This window comes from Delphinapterus leucas, chromosome 3, assembly GCF_059928025.1.
Source record: "Delphinapterus leucas isolate spDelLeu-1000000601 "Yukka" chromosome 3, BTC_Dleu_Yukka2, whole genome shotgun sequence".
In the NCBI taxonomy this organism is placed as follows: domain Eukaryota; kingdom Metazoa; phylum Chordata; class Mammalia; order Artiodactyla; family Monodontidae; genus Delphinapterus; species Delphinapterus leucas.
The window spans coordinates 53411857-53428719 of NC_143131.1; the positions used below are offsets into that span (position 1 = coordinate 53411857).

At 34.5% G+C, this 16863-nt stretch overlaps 1 protein-coding gene across 1 annotated transcript in view; it reads right to left on the bottom strand.

Annotated features, from left to right (window-relative positions):
- The window catches only part of ADAMTS6 (ADAM metallopeptidase with thrombospondin type 1 motif 6), a 273067-nt gene that overhangs the window by 150997 nt on the left and 105207 nt on the right, over positions 1 to 16863 (bottom strand). The window contains exons 8-9 of the mRNA XM_022596555.3: positions 14027 to 14070; positions 9843 to 9948 (exon numbers count right to left, since the gene is read on the bottom strand). Of these exons, the coding sequence (XP_022452263.1) occupies positions 9843 to 9948; positions 14027 to 14070 (150 nt within the window). The remainder of the gene's footprint in view (positions 1 to 9842; positions 9949 to 14026; positions 14071 to 16863) is intronic.

Sequence of the window (16863 nt, forward strand, 5' to 3'; positions counted from 1 at the left end):
CATTAGTTTGCTGACCAGAGCCTCCATCCCTACTCAACCAGGAAGCCTGGCCAGCGATGCCAGGTAGCTATGCAGCTCATCTGACATTCAGCCATGACAAAGAAGCATATCAGTAGCTCAACACAACTGCTGCAAAAGGCTGGAAGAGGAGATAGTTTCCTCAAATGCATAGACACCAGTGCAGATACAAAGATCACAGAGAATCAGGTACACTTTCAGGATCAAAGGAGACTAATAAGCTCCATTGACTAACCCCAAAGAAATACAGATCTATGAACTATCTGAAAAAGAATCAGAATAACTCTCTTAAAGAAATTCAGTGAACTGTAAGAAAACACAGATAGATAACTCTAAAAAAGAGACCATTAAAACACACACACACACACACACACACACACACACAGAGAAATGCTGCAGCTGAAGAATACAATGACTGAACTGAAGAATTTAGTAGAGAGCTTCAACAATGGACTTGATAAACAAAAGAAAAAATCAGTGAACTGGAAGAAAAGTCAATTGAAGTTATCCCGTCAGAAAAGCAAACAAAAAAGAATGAAAAACAGGGAAGATAGCCTATGTGAATTATGCAATATCATTAAAAGAAACTATCTATGCATTATTAGAGAAAGAGAAGGGAGAAGAATGGGGCAGAAAGCTTATTTATAGAAAGCAGCAAGGGAAAAAAATTACTCACATACAAAGGAACACCCCCATACTCTATCAGCAGACTTCTCAGCATAAACCTTGCAACCAGGAGAGAATGAGCTATATTTAAAGTGTTAGAAGAAAAAAACTGTCAACCAAGAACACTTAACAAAGGACAACTGGCAAATTTGTCCTTTAGAAATGAAGGAGAGATAAAGACTTTCTCAGATCAAAAAAGCTGAGGGAGTTCATCACCACTACACCTGCCTTACAAGAAATGCTGAAAGAAGTTCTTCAAGTTGAAATGAAAGGATGCTAATAAGTAATACCAAAACACAAGAACATATAAAACATACCGGTAAAGGCAAGTATATTGTCAAATTCAAAATATTCCAATATTGTAATATGGTAATGTGTTAATCACTTTAGCATAAAGGTTAAAGAACACATAAAATATAATTATAAAAATCTATAGCTACAATAATTCGTTAATCAATCACAATATAAAAGATGTAAATTGTGATGTCTAAAATATAAAATATGGGGAGGAATAAAAAGGTAGAATTTTTTTATGCACTCAAAGTTAAGCTGTCATCAGCTTACAATAAAATGTTATATCTATGTTTTATGTAAGGCCTGTGGTTACCACAAAGCAAAAACCTACAGGAGATACACAAAGATAAAGAGAAGGGAATCAAAGCATACCACCAAAGAAAATCATCATTCACAAAGGAAGACAGCAAGAAAGGAAAAAGGAAACAAAAGAATTACAAAACAGCCAAAAAAACAATTAATAAGATGGCATTATTAAGTCCTTACCTATCAATAATTACTTCAAATGTAAATGGCATAAATTCTCCAATCAAAAGACACAGAGTGGCTAAATGCATAAAAAAATAAAAAGACAACCATCTGCTGCCTACAAGAGACTTAACTCAGCCTTAAAGGAAACAAATAGGCTCAAAATGAAAGGGTGGAAAAAGATATTTGATGCAAATGTAAACCAAAATAGAACAGGAGTAGCTACACTTATAACAGGCAAAATAGACTTTAACCCAAAAACTAATATAAGACGAAGTAGGTCAAATATTATAATAAAGGGGTCAATTCATCAAGAGAATATAACAATTGTAAAGATTTTATGCACCTAACATAAAAAGTACCTAAATATATAAAGCAAATTTGAAAAAGAAATTAATAAAATAATAATTGATGGGGATTACAATATCCTCACTTTCAATAATGGATAGATCACTCAAAAAAATCAAGAAACATTGGACTTGAATCACACTTTAGTTCAAATGGTCTTAAAAGACACATACAGATCATTCTATCCAACAGTAACAGAATACGCATTCTTCTCAAGGTTACATAGAACATTCTCCAGAATAGATCACATAATAGGTCACAATACAAGTCTTAACAAATTTAAGAAGATTGAGATAATTTCTAGTCTCTTTTCTGACCACAATAGTATAGAACTAAAGTCAACAACATGATAAAGCAAGAAAATTCACAAATACATAGAAATTACACAACATACTGCTGGTCAAAGAAGAAACCAAAAGAATAATCAAAACTATCTTGAGACTAATGTAAATGGAAACACAATATACCAAAACTTAAGGGATGCTGCAAAAGCAATTTTAAGAGGGGATTTTATAGCAATAAATGCCTACATTAAAAAATTCAAATAAATAGGCATCTAAATAAGAAAGGAAGAAGTAAAATTGTCCCTCTTTGCAGACGTTATGATCTTGTATACAGAAAAATCTAAAGATGCCACATAAAAATTCTTAGAATAAATGAATTCAATAAAGTACAGGACACAAAATCAAAATGCAAAAATCAGTTGTGTTTCTGTATACTAACAATGAATAACCTGAAAAAAGAAAAAACAAAGAAAACAATCTCATTTAGAATAGCATAAAAAATATTAAGGAATAAATTTAGCCAAGGACAGGAAAGATCTCTACACTGAAAGCTATAAGACATTTATAAAAGACAGAAATAAGTGAAAAGATAGTCCATGTAAATGGACAGGGTGAGTTAACACTGTTAAAATGTTCATACTACCTAAACCATCTAGTATAGATTGAATGCAATTGATATCAAAATTTCAATGACATTTTTTATAGAAACAGAAGAACAATCCTAAAATTTGTATGGAACTACAAAACACACCAAATAGTCTAAGCAATCTTGAGAAAGAACAAAGCTGGAGTTATGACTGTTGCTGATTTCAAACTATACTACAAAGCTACAGTAATCAAAACAGTATGGTACTCGCATAAAAACAGACACATAGACCCAATAGAACAGAATGGGGAGTCCATAAAAAAAAAACCCACACATATATTGTCAACTAATATTTGAAAAGGGAGCCAAGCATAGTCAATGAGAAAAGGATAGTCTCTTCAATAAATGATGTTGTGAAAACTGGGCATTACCATGCAAAAAAAAAGAAAGAAATTGGACCCCTATCTTACACAACTCACAAGAATTAACTTAAAATAGATTAAAGACTTAAATGTAAACCCAGAAACTATAAAACTTCTAGAAGAAAACATAGGGGAAAAGCTCCTTGACAGTGTCTTGGCAATGAGTTCTTGGATATGAAATCAAAAGCATAAGCAACAAAAGCAAGAATAAACAAAGTTGGACTACATCAAACTAAAAAGCTTCTACACAGCAAAAGGAGCAATCAACAAAATGAAAAGGCAACCTATGGAATGGAAGAAAATATTTGCAAACCACACAACTGATAAGGAGTTAAAATCCAAAATATAAAGGAACTCATACAACTCAATAGCCAAAACAAACAAACAACATTTTAAAACAACATTTAAAAATGGGCAAAGGACCTGAGTAGACATTATTCTAAAGAAGACATATAGATGACCAACAAGTACTTGAAAAGGTGCTCACATCACTAATCATCTGGTAAATGAAAATCAAAACCACAATGAGATATAATCTTATACCTGTTAGAATGGCTAATAAGAGACTTCAAGTGCTGGCAAGGATGTGGAGAAAAGGGAACTATTGTGCACTGTTGGTGGGAATGTAAATTGGTACAGTCACTATGGAAAACAGTATAAAGGTTTCTCAAAAAAATTAAAAATAGAACTACCATATGATCTGGCAATCCCACTTCTGCTTATATAGCCAAAGGAAATAAAATTTCTATTTCAAATAGATATCTACACCCCCATGTTCACTGAAGCATTACTCACAATAGCCAAGATATGAAAACACCCTAAGTACCTACCAGTGCATGAATGGCTAAAGGAAATGTGATACACATACGCCCCCCACACATAGTGGAATATTATTCAATCATAAAAAAGAAGGAAATTCTGCCATTTCCTTCTGTACAGCAAAAGAAACAATCAACAAAATGAAAAGGCAAACTATGGAATGGAAGAAAATATTTGCAACATGCATGAACCTTGGGGGCATTATGGTAAGTGAAATAGGTCAGATAAAGACAAATATTGTATGATCTCACTTATATTTGGAATCTAAAAGCTGAACTCATAGAGAGTAGATTGGTGGTTGTCAGGGGACTGGAGTCTGGAGGAAATGGGAAGATGCTGTTCAAAGTGTACAAACTTCCAGTTATAAGATGAAAAACTTCTGGGGGGGGCTCAGTAAAGCATGGTGACTATAGTTAATAATACTGTACTGTATACTTGAAAGTTGCTCAGAGAATGAATCTTAAATGTTCTCACCACACACACAAAAAAAGGTAATTATATGATGTGTTGGATCTATTAACTAACCTTATCATGGTAATCATTTCGCAATATATACGTGTATCAAATCATCACGTTGTACCTCTTAAACTTATACAATGTTATATGTCAATTATATCTCAATAAAGCTGGAAAAAAAGGAGAAAACACAAATTACAAATATCAGGAATGAATGATGGAACATCATTATTTATATTATAGACATAATAATATCAAGGACGAAATAATATCAACCTTATGTATACAAACTCTTCCAGAAAATAGAACACTTCCTAATTCAATTTATAAGACTAACTTTATTCTGATACCAAAACTAGTCAAAGACATTAAAAGAAAACTACAAACCAACAAATTTATTTTTAACAAATTGGGCTGAAATAACTGGATCTTCATATGAGGAAAAAAGGGAACTTCCACCCTTACCTCACACCATACAAAAAAAGTTAACTCAAAATGAACTACAGATCTTAATATAAAAGCTAAAAGTATAAAATTTAGACAAAAATATAGAAGAAAATCTTCACAATCTTGAAGTAGGCAAAGATTTCTTAGGACACAAAAACACAAACCATAAAGGAAAAATTATAAATTAGACTTCATCAAAATTTTAAAACTCTGCTTTTCAGAAGACCTCATTAAAAAATGAATGGCAAGCAAAAGACTTGGAGAAAATATTCACATTATGTATACATGATAAAGACTTTTATCCAGAATATATTGAGAACTCTTACAGCTCAATAAGAATGAAACACCTCAGTTTTTTTTTTTTTAATGGGAAAAGGAATAGACATTTAAGAAGATAATGAATAACAAGCACAAGAAAAGATATTCATCATCACTAACATCATTATTTATCAGAAAATAATCAACTAATTAAAGACACAATGAGATACCACTAAAATGCATAATAATGGCTAAATCAAAAAGATTTATAATAATAAATGTTGGCAAGGATCTGCAATAACTGGCACTCTCATAGATTGCTAGTGGGACTGCAAAATGGTATACAGCCACTTTGAATTAGCGTTTTCTTGTTTATTATAAAGTGAAACTAACATATACCATACTACCAGCAGCACTACCCAAGGGAAATAAAAGCATATGTCCAGACAAATTCTTGTACGTGGTTGTTCATACCAGATCTATTTATAATAGCTCCAAACTAGAAACAATCTAAAATGTGATGTGTGCTATTATGATATGGAATACTCTTCAGGGAAAAAAAGAACTATTGATACACACAACAACAACATGACTGAACCTCAAAACCATTGTGCTGAGGGAAGGAAGCTAGACACAAAAGAATACCCACTATATGAGTCCACTTAAATGAAACTATAGAAAAGATGAGTTTAATCTATAAAGATAAAAAGTAGATCTGTGGTTGTCTGGGGCCAAGGAAAGGGGAAGGAGTGTGGAGACTGACTGTAAAAGGGAACAAAGGGACTTTTTTAGGCAATGTAAATGTTGGTAGCTTGACTGTGGTGGTGGTTACATGGTTATACACATTTGTCAAAATTTCTCAAACTGTACACAAAATGCACGCATATTTATTGTATATAAATTATAACTAAATGTTTTAAAACTTACTCATGGGAAAGCAAACACTTCCAGAAAATAGAACACTTGACTCATTTTATGACTAACACTATTTCAATACCAAAACTAGACAAAGGCATTAAAGTGTCAACTACCTTGGTGTATGTTTATTATTAGCCTTCTATCAAGAAAACACAGCACTTGTACACACTGCTATTTTTAAAATGGATAACCAACAAGGACCTACTATATAGCACAGGGAACTCTGCTGAATATTGTATAACAACCTAAATGGGAAAAGAATTTGAAAAAGAATAGCTGTATGTATATGTATAACTGAATCACTTTGCTGTACACCTGAAACTATCACAACATTGTTAATCAACTATACTCCAATACAAAATAAAAAATAAAAAAAAATTTTTTTAAGTCTCCATATATTGTACACCCACAAAAAAAAAGAAAAGAAAACAGCATTGATCAAGCATTTAAAGATACTCAGGTATTTGCAGCAGGAGAGGGGAAGTTTGAATAAAGAAAACAGTAATAATAGCTTCCTAACACAGTAACCTAATTTACAATTTTATCCTGAAGTCTTGCCACATTTCTCCTTCTTTAAAAACTTCATCTCCTAACCAATCTTCTATAAAAAGTATATCTCGGGCTTCCCTGGTGGCACAGTGGTTGAGAGTCCGCCTGCCGATGCAGGGGACATGGGTTCGTGCCCCGGTCTGGGAAGATCCCACATGCCGCGGAGGGGCTGGGCCCGTGAGCCATGGCCGCTGAGCCTGCGCATCCGGAGCCTGTGCTCCGCAACGGGAGAGGCCACAGCAGTGAGAGGCCCACGTACCTCAAAAAAAAAAAAAAAAAAAAAAGTATATCTCTACTGGTAAGACCAAACATTGAAAATGATTTTTAAAAGCAAGACTGATAAACTCCTGCAGCTTTCAATACAACTTTTGACAATCCTTTCAAAATTAGAGTAACAGTTCACTCAATCACTATTAATTAACAAATGAGTTAAGTCAAATCTAAAAGTTTTATTGTTCACTTATTGTGAAAAAAAGTCAGACATATATAATAGTAGAGAGAGCACCATAATGAACTCCCATCCACATGTCATCAACATTATAAAATTCAAAATGTTACTATTCTTGCTTTATCTTTCTCTTTTTTCTCCTTTCTTTAATAAGCAAATCTCAGATGTCCTGCCACTTCAGTCACATATACTTCAATATGCATCTCTAAAAAATATGGATTTTTAAAAAAGATTTCGTTTTAAGATGACTCATTTTTGTACAGCATGAATATATTAGCTAGCTTTCTCAATATACTACATACCTAGTTGAATTCTTGCCACCTGTCTTCAACATAATTTTTTTCAACTTCTGAAAACTATGGCAACTACATTATTAATAAAAAAATCTTTCAAAGAATATTCTTTTTTATAAGATTTCATTAAGTGTTGATAGCTTATAGCCTTCATTAAAACTAGGCTGTCATTTAAATATAGGATAAAGCTCAGTTTTTCATTTGACGAGGAAACTAATTTCTTGTTTGCATAAGGGAGTGAACAGAAACAAAAAGTGGTCATTAAGGCCTAGCCAAAGAAAAGAAGTTATCCACTGCTGTTTAAAATGGATATAATATCCCTACATAAGTATGCAATGGGTGCAAAACCATATTCTACACAACCTAAAGATTGGTAGAAAGTATTCGCATTCTAGTGACTCAGTAGAGGCACTTCTCACTAATTCATGGTCGAATACTTTTCACTGTAATTAATCTGGAGATATCACCACATCACTTAACATTCATTCTACTAAATGATAAAAATTACAAAAACCTTTGTTTTATACTCTATAGAGTATAGAGCACATTATACTCTATTTGAAAAGTATACCTGATATATTTACCATGGCTATTATTTTGTTTCAGGAAGAATAGAGAGCACTATATTTTAATGATGACATGAGTTGTACTAGAGTTGACTTGCTAAATTCCTTAAAGCTAAACCCTAAGATCTTAAAAGCAAGTAAAAGGATTTTCATCAATGAATAAGACAGTGTGTTAAACATACCCTACCTAGTTGTCTGAGGACAAAGGGATAGGGGGATAGTGACATAGGAATCAACGTGGAAAGAAAGTTAATTTTTAGGGCTTCAAATAACATTTTTGAATTGAAGCATTTCTTCTGGCTTTCAATATAAAGCATTTTGTGAATTCCTCCCCCCCCATTTTTAACACTCACATCATCAAAAAAGAATTAGCTATGAAATAAAGTTACAACAAGGCACATAAATCTTAAGAGGTATATTCTACTTCTCTTCTACATTTCTTCTACATAAGGTACAAACCATTCATCTGAGGAAGAATTAAAAGGAATTATCCATAAGGTCAACAAAAAAATCTAGGAAGCCTCAGAGTAGCTCAGTTAGAATCTTAATAAAAGATAAAAAGAGAGATAAACCCTCACCTTGCCTATTTAAGTACATATAAGAATGGGACTTATAATGCATACATTGACATTGACTAACTCATGGCTCCATGAGGTAATACTGCTCTCATACACATATTATTTATCCACTGCATGTTACTTATCCTAACCTTTCAATTTAATTGAATCTAACAGAACCTATTAAATTCAGCCTGGTTGCATAAGATTATGACAATAATTAATGAGTCAGATTTTTAAGTGAGTTGAAGATAAACTGCCTGGTTAAGAAGGCTTTTCCCTTTTGTTCCCCTGCTGTTTATTGAAATGGAAACTAGAATACCAATATTCTTAGGATTCGACTAAAAGTGTAATACTGACTTTTCCCTGTGTCTGAATTAAGTCAGGTTTGAAACTTGTTGGTTACTTGAATTCACAAATAAATCAATACCAATTTGGTAAAATTTAAATTGCAATTTTCAAAATAATGCAACAGTCTGGCCCAATTTTACTCTCCCCTTTGGGAAAAAAAAAAAAGCTGAACTACAGATTTATCTCAGGAATGACCTCTGAGGCAAGTCATATAATAAGCATTCATTTTATTTGTTCTTTTTTCCCCCATCCATTTTTTCTACCAAAAAAAGCAGACTACAAAATTTAAATCATATAAACATCAGAAGTTCTTAGAAATAGGCTGCTTGTTTTAGTTTAAAATGTTTGACTATCCTTTTGAAGTTTTCAAACTTCTCTCCCTCCACATAAGCAAGCTTTTACATTTACTATTGCCTGTTATTTGAAATAAAGTAAGCGTTTTATCGCTGTTGGGTGGTGGGTTGGGGGAGGGGGAAGTCATAGGATAGTTTCTGGCACAGATTTATTTAAAACAAATATTAAAAACTCCAGTTCCTCCTGAAAGGTAGTGAGGATGATATCTCACTACTCTTGTAAATATCAGGGTTTTTTTTTTTTTCCACTGACACACAAGTGCACCTGAAAATACAAGTTGCATAGCAGTGATTACACAAACCTAGAAAAGGCATGCTCACAGCTGTTTGAAGAGTGAAAACTCAAAGTACACTTTATGGTAATGGTGTCAATGATGATTTTTAAATATATATGTATTGTCACTTGAGAAAAAGAAAGATCATTTAAACAATTCGACTGTGAGAAACTCGGTGTTGAGTGGACCACGGTAAAGCTAAATTGTTTCAAATGTACATAACAAAACTTAAGTGTGGTGCATTCACTACTCTGAGGACACTGGTCATTGAATCAGAAAGATTATTTAACAAGTCTCCAGTTCTTAAGATGATTTATCCCAATACCTTAAATGATAACATTCTCTATTGAAATCAGACAAAAAGGCAGTAAAATATGGTTGAGCACGGGCGTTCCACACAGTAGTTATGAGTTGCTCAAAAGAGTGGAGTTCTAAAATTTATTTTGATTTTCTTAAACTCACTCACTTGTGACCAATCTCATGTGCAATGGTAAAAGCTGAACCCAGGCCAATGTCTTCATTAATGCTGCAGCTCCTTTCAGGCTCACACATTCCAGCCACAGAGGCCAAGCCTGAATAAACAGAAGGAGACACAAAGGGTCAAGCCAAGGTGTTTCACTCTTAAAAAGCCCATACTTATAAATGCCTGGATTCTTTTTAATAACCTCCATGCACAGAAGGAGCAGTTGGCAAAAGGTTAACTTTCTAGTCATTTGCAAAATCACTGGGGGGAGTTTCACTTTGCCGGCTAGACATTAATATTTTTTGAACTGCAGTCAGTGCTGGAAAATGTCTAGACTAGGGGTTAGATTTATAAATTTTACTTCTGGTAACTTGGGACCACCTAGTAACTTGAGCCAGAAGAGGGAATTCAAGAAAGCATTTCTATTTTAACATTCTTCAGGCTGTAGAAAGCAAAATATATCCACATTATTTTTCTAAAAAGATCTGTTTAAGTTTAGTGGGTTCATAAAAATATACAAGCAACTTTTTAGTTACCAAAAAAAGGGAATCCCAAATGGTTTTTAAAAATGACATTTTTATAAAAACAAAAATGAATGATTCAAAACAGAAAAAGAACTGTTAAAGATGGGAGGTTTTTGCATTTTTTTAATCTTCTGAAATTAGTCCTGCAAGTGATGCAACAATTTCTATAAGTATTTTAATGGGTGGAAAGTCATCCACACATTCAGCGTGGTTCTCCCCTCTCTCATCCCCCTTAAATGCATTAGTTTTAGTAATAAAGCAAAAACTATGGTGTTAATTCACCGATTCTAGTGAAATGTTATATTACTCAAGGTATTCTTCCCTTGGGAATTTTAGTATGTAAAAGTTTTAATATTTATTTCCAAATGAATATCATGCTCTGTGATTAGTTCAAAACTTTAAAATAGTGCTGAGAAAAAAGAATTTTTGTGTGAAAGATATAATGTCATGTGTTATAAGGAAATAGATGCCAAGTCATACTTAACACACATATGTACTAAAGTTATTTAGAAGAAATTGAAGGAAAAGTAGGAAAAATATTTTATATGATAGTAGTCTACTATCAACACCCATGTATTAATAATTACCTTCCCACCAAAAGTGATTTCAATCCAATTCAATTAATATTTCTCGAATGCAATAAACAATGTTCTACGCTAGGTACAAAGTCCAGTTACACTAATTTGGAACAGTAAAAGCTATTCAATTCATATTCTTACTGACAAGAAAGCTCTAGAAATTGTGTATTTTTGTATGCTCTAATATGAAATATCAACATTAATAACCACACTGGAAAAGAGCTGAGGTTAGTGTTGGATTTGCTGATAGACTGTTTGCTTTTCCTACTGATTTATGTTGCAGGGGGGGCAGGAGCTGGGGAGGAGGTGATTTTTGCCTCACAGAGTTAATAATAGTGATATCTTTGTTCTGCCCTTCCATTCACTTAGAGGTCTTGGGACTTGAAGAAGAGGAAGTAAAGAGGGACTAGTTGAGGCAGGATGACTTAATTTTTTTTGGTTAATCAAAAATATTTAATGAATATTACTTCCAAATTCCACTGAGAGAAAAAGAGACAGAGAGAGGGGAAATACAAAAAAGTCTGCAGTACATTATCTGCCTTTAAGCTACTGGGTTCAACATGGTCCATGATATGGAAAAAACAAAGCCACTCTATTTGAATATTGTTTCTGTTTTGAGCTTTATGAAATTTGGTTTAAAAAATTACTAATATTTATTGTTAAATTAACATTACTTATATTTCCTGAAATCTATTATGCCATTATCCTTTTGTTGTTGTTGTTGTTTTTCTTTGGTATGTGCCATATGGCCCTATTTTTAATTGAGAATGCCAAATGACTCCCCAAGGTGTATTTGTAAGCACAGATTTACTTATGCATCTGATATAAAATTGTTAGCTCTACTAAAAGAACAACCTAAGAAAAAACATATCTGAGAAATAACTATTTGTTGAAAGTATAAGGTAAATCTTAACTAAAATAAAAGACTAATTTAGATGCTAATGTATTTTTCACAACTTCCCACCATTTTTTCTATTCCTGTAAAACTGAAGCTGTCAAAGTTCTTATGTGTGATTGTGTTAATAGGGGTTTGATTACTATTCGGGTCATTTAGATTTCCTCAGTTTGATGGCCACAGTTTGCACCCTGAAATCTACTTAGCCAGGTTACAATTGGTCACCAGCAGTACTAAGCAAGAAAATATCCAAGAGTCAGCATGAAAACCAATATGAAAGTTACCAGAAAGACCACTCAAAAAGAAAAAACCTGATCAACTGTGCTGATAATATATTTTCCACATATTAAAATCAACACATGTACAAACAACACAATTCATTCAGTTTTCAGTATAAGAAATAGTATAAAAATAAGTTATAATGGTTTATAATTTGAAAAATAATTTATATTAGGATTGAAAATACACTGACATGTATCCAAGTATTAAAATATTGATTCTGGAAATTAATAAACTATCCCAACGTATTAGGCAGTGTTATTATTCATGTCCCAATGAAGACCATATCTCAGTGTAAATAAACTACCTTCAAAAAGCAGAATAGAATATGTATAGATACATACATATGCATATAGCTATACATATATATTTCCTCAAAATAAACACACTAGAGAATACAAGCTAGAGCTTGCACCTTCTTTGAAACTTGGTGAATATTATACCTAAAACTGATTAAGCACTTAGTAACTGCTTATGGAGTATGTACAATACAGGGAATAAGTTAAACAGTATAATTTCTACATTAAACAACACCAGTTCATTTCTATAGTAAACGCCTTTATATTTCCTTAAATGACTTAAAAAATACCCTTGCAGCATAAGGGCAGATATTACTCCTACATCATAGATAAGGAAATTAAGGAACAAAGAGCTAAATAAACTGTAAAAGGTAGTAATGCACTGAAACTGTCAAAGCCAGTTGTTGGTTTTCAGCTCAGGTTCCCTTCCTTTGGATTACTGTTGGTCTTGTTAACCTAAAACACTGTGAAGAAAATCTTTTTGATGTGAGCTCTCTCAGCAAAGAGTTCTTTCTCTGTGTTATGATTTTAACCAGCAAACTTCTCCACCATAATACTTGTCATCAGCAAATTGGGATTTCTCCTTTTGCTGTAAATCCTGAGGGAAATGAGGAAGGAGAAGCCTGGGAAGGCAGGTAAAATCATCAAGAGAAATTTTAATTTTCGAAGAGATGTTTCACTGACCTCTCCAGGACCTCTACTTTAAATTTGATCATCCCCAGATTCTCATGAGGCGCATAGGAACAGAATTCATAACTATTCCTTTACAGATAAGAAAAGTGAGACTTGTCAGAGAATCTAGAGAATTCACCTTCAGTTGCTTAACTTCTGAGTCTGTAAAAAGCCTCTATGACTCTAAAAAAAACCCACCATATAAAAGCCTCCTGCTTTTACTTAAAATAATTCTAGTTGCTTAACAATTTAGTCTAGTTGAAAGCTACCACTTTCCCCCATTTGTATTTGCAGTTAACTTTTAACCACTACAAAGTTATGCTCCGCAACAAAATGATTTTTTAATTTCTAGAATACTATAGAATTGCTTTAAAAAAAAACAAGTGATATATGGGAAGCACAAGAAAGATAATTCTGTCCTCTCTCTCCACCTCTGGCTGTAATATTTTACAAAATTGGTTTTATTCTGTTCAGGTAATAAAATTTTCCAATAATATCTTTATTTATGAGGATATAATCTTTCCACAAAATTGGACCAAAAGAAATACTGTTCTTAATGCCTCTCCATGAAGTATCCCCTAAGTTTTTTTTCCCTTTCCTTCCTGGACTCAGATTTGAAGTTGCTGGTTGCTTTAATTTGCTCTCAAACTCCTTAGTATTTTTGGAAAATACATTACAGAGATGGATTATATGAAAATGAGTGGTAACTTTTGATTTATTATTACTGTTTGATGATTTTGAATCACCTCCTAAGCTGTTTTCAATCATCATTCTACTTGTTTCCTAGTAAGTGACATAAACACAAAGGTCAGGTTTACCAGTTTATAGGAATAATTTCAGATGTGGCAGAAAAGAAAATTACCAAATTAATAATAATAAAAAGTAAAGCCATTGGACCAAAAAGACAATCTGAACTATCCTCCCTTTATAAAAAACTTACCCAGTGTTCCACAGGGCTTATTTTTATAAGTGCAGATATCATATCTATAGAGGAGAAAAAAGAGAAATGAAATTTGTAATCTGATCAAATTTGTAAAATATTTTTGTATATTCATCACATTTCTTTCATGGAGCTCTGGTTGTCAGACCACAATCAGCGCAATTATGAGCAGCCAGCTGGAGTGTCGGCATTTTCAGCACTCTGGGGGACAAGCCAGCTGCACTATACTCACAGCCTCTGGCTGCAAGCCAATGGGACACCTGCCAGTAAGAAAGAAAGGTTAAAGTGGATTTTTGTAATTGCAAGTTCCATAAAACCATCTACCATACTGTTTTGAAGCTAGAATAGCTTGTCTGCAGATTGCTACTGCTTCTACAAAAAGCAAATGGGTGGCTTTTTATTCCCAATATCTTTTGGACCTGCTGGAATATTTTTTTATTATAGCCACAGACTATATTTTATACTTCTGAGCTATAAGCAATATTTGGAGTTCCTTTAACACAGGTTCTTGTTTAAAAATAAATTAGGGGACTTCCCTGGTGGCACAGTGGTTAAGAACCCACCTGACAATGCAGGGGACACAGGTTCAAGCCCTGGTCCAGGAAGATCCCACATGCCACGGAGCAACAAAGCCAGTGCGCCACAACTACTGCTCCTGTGCTCTAGAGCCCGTGAGCCACAACTACTGAAGCCCGCACGCCTAGAGCCCGTGCTCCACAACAAGAGAGGCCACTGCAACGAGAAGCCCGCACACCGCAACGAAGAGTAGCCCCCGCTCACCGCTACTAGAGAAAGCCTGTGCGCAGCAACGAAGACCCAACGCAGCCCAGAATAAAATATAAATAATTAATTTTTAAAAATAAAAATAAACTAGGGCAATACAGCAACGGGAATAAAATTGATATCACATAGTTTTCCTAGTTGTATACCAGCAATTTAGTGTGGTTAAAACACAAATATTTTACAAACAGCTAAATAAATAGCTCAATAGAAAGCTTTGCTAATGATGGTCAGATACTTATTCTAATGCTGTACTATATTATAACTCAATACAAAAGATGGAATCCATAATGTTGCATATTCTAAAATATATTACATTTAGAATGCTAAACAGTATTGATGTGGACATTTATTTTTAGTATTTTTATAATATCTTTGTAAACTAATCTCTAAAATCAAAACTATTCAAAGTTCTAAAGTGAGAATAAAGTTAAAAAGACTGAACATTTTTATTTGCCTACAATTTATGCTACAAATGAAAAGAGTTTCAGGAAAAATTTCACCAACTAAATGAAAATCCAGGTGGTAAAAGTTTTTTTTTTTTAATTGCATATAAATAATGGTTAGTCCATAGTACTAGAGGAAGGCGTTAATACTTAATTCCATTCTTGTTCATCAGATCGAAACTTATTTTCAAGAAACAAATATACCAGCATACCACTGGTTATTCTCATTAAAATCCCTAGAGACTCCCTTTGCCTATTTTTGAATTTCAAAATCTTCATCTTGTTCACTTTACATTTGAGAAAAGGGATTTCTTCTCCTCTTGCATACCATTCTCTTCTGACCATTCACATATTCATCCCCTCTCTTCTCTTGTAATTGGAAACCACAGGATTGCAGTGTCTGGTACACTCTTGAATATAAGATAGAGAGGGTACTTGGTGTACTTACCAAAACACCAGAAAGTATATTCTGGATGTCACAACCAATTTATCTTGTGATTATATGTGTAATGCCTGTGACATTACATAGACAGAACCCATACCAGCAGTCTTCAACAAAATGTAAAAAAAAGGCTTCTCATGGGTAATGCAGATTTAAATGTTTAAACGGAGCCTACTTCCAAATCCTCAATTTCCATATGTACCCGTTCCTAAAATTGATTTGCCTGAGGATGCACCTGCAAGTCACCAGTATTCTGTCCCTCTTTCGACTTTCACAATCATCCTGTTTCTACTTTACAAAAAAGAAAGCATACTTCTCACCCATCCCAAACCTTGCTATGGTGCCTTGTTCCCCACCCAACCCTGTGGGTAAAAGTCTCCAGAGCATAATGCAAAGGGATAATTCAAGAGTGCATTGGGGGAAAACCAAGATGGTGGATGAGTAGGAGGACGTGGAGTTCATCTCTCTCCACAAATGCATTAAGAATACATCTACAGATGGAACAATTCTCACAGAACACCGGCTGGACACTAGCAGAAGACCTTGGACACTGGAAAGGACAAGAAAGATCCCCGCACAACTGGGTAGGATGAAAGAAAGAAGGGAAAAAGAAGAGGAGAGGCAGCGGAACGGGATCTGTACACCTGGGGGGAGCTAAAGCAGAGGAGAGGTTCCCGCATCCGGGGAAATCCCCTCACTGACGGGGAAATCAGTTGGGACAGAAGGGGAGCATCTGAGGCTGTTGGAGGAGGATGAAACGGCCTGTCTGTGACAGATAGGACAGAGTGAGAACTACACAGCTGGTCCGTGCCACAGCCCTGTGCGCCCCAGACTGGGACGTGTGTCTGCTGGTGCACACGGGGGGCTGGGGGAGGCGTTAAGAGCTGGAACATACGGACTGAAGAGCAAACCTGGGGGCAAAGCTGCTGTTGACTGCGAGGAGACAGCCTGAGGGGACAGGAGGGAGGAAATCCGCAACCAGGAATGCTTGTGGAGGAAGCCCAGACTGCCATAGAAGCAAGGTGCCACTGTTGACTGATGTGCAGGGGGTGGAGCCGCCATTGCAGCCTCTCTCTTCCCACGCGCCAGCCACCTGTCCCGCCACGCACAAAGAAAAGCCCCCAATAGGGCTGGCCTTCTCATGCCTGCCACCAGGCGCTACAAAAGGC